The 2,500-nt window shown below is 43.6% G+C and overlaps 1 protein-coding gene across 2 annotated transcripts in view; it reads left to right on the top strand.

Moving 5' to 3' along the window:
• Positions 1-2,500, top strand: part of nebl (nebulette) — a 79,527-nt gene that overhangs the window by 76,155 nt on the left and 872 nt on the right. For both annotated transcript variants that reach the window (XM_034560129.1, XM_034560128.1), the window contains 2 exons: positions 301-461; positions 1,230-2,500. The exon at positions 1,230-2,500 is cut by the window's right edge. In XM_034560129.1, the coding sequence (XP_034416020.1) occupies positions 301-461; positions 1,230-1,406 (338 nt within the window). In that variant the 3' untranslated portion in view covers positions 1,407-2,500. The remainder of the gene's footprint in view (positions 1-300; positions 462-1,229) is intronic.

Genomic DNA, 2,500 nt, shown 5'->3' with positions numbered 1-2,500 from the left:
GAGGCCCCTCCTTCCACCTGGAGGAGGAGCCTCCTTCCACCTGGAGGAGGAGCTTCCTTCCACCAGGAGGAGGAGCCTCCTTCCACCAGGTGGAGCCCCCTCCTTCCACCAGGTGGAGCCCCCTCCTTCCACCAGGAGGAGGAGCTTCCTTCCACCAGGTGGAGCCCCCTCCTTCCACCAGGAGGAGGAGCTTCCTTCCACCAGGAGGAGGAGCTTCCTTCCACCAGGTGGAGCCCCCTCCTTCCACCAGGAGGAGGCGGACCAACTGACTCTCTGTGTGTCTCCCCGTCTCCCGTACAGGTCCCGTCCTCCCCGGAGCGTACCACCACCACCACCACCTCCTCCACCAGCAGCAGCAGCAGCAGCAGCACCAGGGCGTCCTGCAGCAGCAGCACGGCTACATGCACCAGACCAGCATGTCGTCCGTGAGATCCGTCGCCTCCCCGCCGCACGCCGCCTTGGTACGTTCCAACCCAAGAGGTCCTTTTTAAATGGTGCATTTATGAGGTCAAATACTAACTTTAGCAATCCAGAAGGAACTTCTTGTGCCAAACAACACAAACAATAAATATAATATATTATTTAATATGATAAATAATATACGAATATACGTAATATACGAATAATGTATTCTATGGAGGGTTGATGAGGTCAAAAGGTCAATAATCTCAGTGTACAAGAGATAATAATAATAATAATAATAATAATAATAATAACGTTATTGAAACAATAAAACCGATCGATACAGTAAGAACAAACTAAAATAATAAAAACGTACAAAATGAAATGAAATGGAATCAAATTTTATGAAAAGCAATTAAATTAAAATGAAAAATACAAAAAAATTACGAACGGAAATTTTACAAAATGAAATGGAAACAAATGAAATAATACAAATCAAACACCGGAATGAAATGATATGAAAATTAAATAATAGAAGTCAAATGAAACAAAAAATGAAATAAAATAATGCAACATAAAACAAGGGAATGAAACAAAAATAAAATAATACAAATGTATCAAAATGAAATGAAAATAAATTATTAAAATAAAACACCGGAATGAAATTATATAAAAATAATAATAATCAACCAAATGAAACAAAAATTAAATAATATTAAATAATTAAATCAAATCAGTTTGGGGTCACTCACAGTTCATCCCAGAGGAGCTCAAGTGACCCCCCCTGACCCCCCCGACCTCTCACTGCGCCTCCATCTCGCCTGCAGCGCGTCTATCGGGCGCTGTACGACTACGCGGCCCAGGACCACGACGAGGTCTCCTTCAGGGACGGCGACGTCATCGTCAACGCTCAGCCCATCGACGAGGGCTGGATGTACGGCACCGTGCAGCGGACCGGCAAGTCCGGCATGCTGCCGGCCAACTACGTGGAGTTCTGCAACTAAAGGAGGAGGAGGAGGAGGAGCAGGAGGAGCAGTAGGAGGAGGAGGCTCCGCCCCCCTTGACATCGGCACTCAGGATGTTCTCTGCATCTCAGGGACGCCACATCCAGATGTGTTCAGATGTTTTGGGATGTTTTTGAGAGCAGAGGAAATGACAAAACAACAACAACAACATGCAGCAATAAAACAGTAAAATCAGTCAGCTGTTTCTCCGTCCACAGGAGCAGGAAATAGACCAGAATGCATTGCAGCTGCAGGGACAGGGGTTAATAAGGGGGTGGCTACAGTCAAACAGTTACACATATGTGTGTGAGGTACTTCTCCACAGTGCAGTACTACAGTAGAAGTACTGCCGTGGACGTGTTTTAGAGCCCGAAAAGAACCGATATCAGTTTAAGTGAACGTTATATATTTAGAATATTGTCGTCTAATTTGATGATAACGAGCACAAACAACTCAAATTCCTCAACTAATCTTGATTCTCTTTGCTTTTTATTTAAAAGTAGTAGTACAAGTAAATAACTTTGTTATTATTTGTTGAATTGTCAGAAAACGTGCTGTATTTTGACGTTTGTTTACATGTAAGATGCTCTGAGAGGTAAAATCACTGTTTTTGTGAATGGAGTCTGATGGAACGTCAAAGAGGTGAAGATATTCTAAATATCGGGTCTAAAGTACGTCCACAGCAGTACTTCTACTGTAGTAATACTCTATGGAGAAGTACCTCATGTAACAGCTAGAACGGTCAGTACTGTCCCTTTAAGAAGGAAGGAACAGTAGGAAAGAGGGTCCAATAGAGGAAAGTTTGAATCTAGCATGCTGTCGACTAATTATGTCAAATATTACAAGTGGAGGAGGGAAAGGGAGGATGAAGAAGGTTTGAGGATCAGGAGCGTGACCAACAAACAAAAGGTTTCAGTCTGATTCTCGAGCTTAAAGGTTTCTTATTGTCAATAAATCCAATGGTCCTGCATCACACACACACACACACACACACACACACACACACACACACACTCTCACACACACACACACACACACACACACACACACTGCGGTTCATCCGCTGCTGAAAACTAATTTCCTCCCGTTTGTTT

This window comes from Cyclopterus lumpus, chromosome 20, assembly GCF_009769545.1.
Source record: "Cyclopterus lumpus isolate fCycLum1 chromosome 20, fCycLum1.pri, whole genome shotgun sequence".
Taxonomy (NCBI): domain Eukaryota; kingdom Metazoa; phylum Chordata; class Actinopteri; order Perciformes; family Cyclopteridae; genus Cyclopterus; species Cyclopterus lumpus.
Note: the sequence above shows the minus strand (reverse complement) of the source record. Positions and strands in the feature narration are given on the sequence as shown.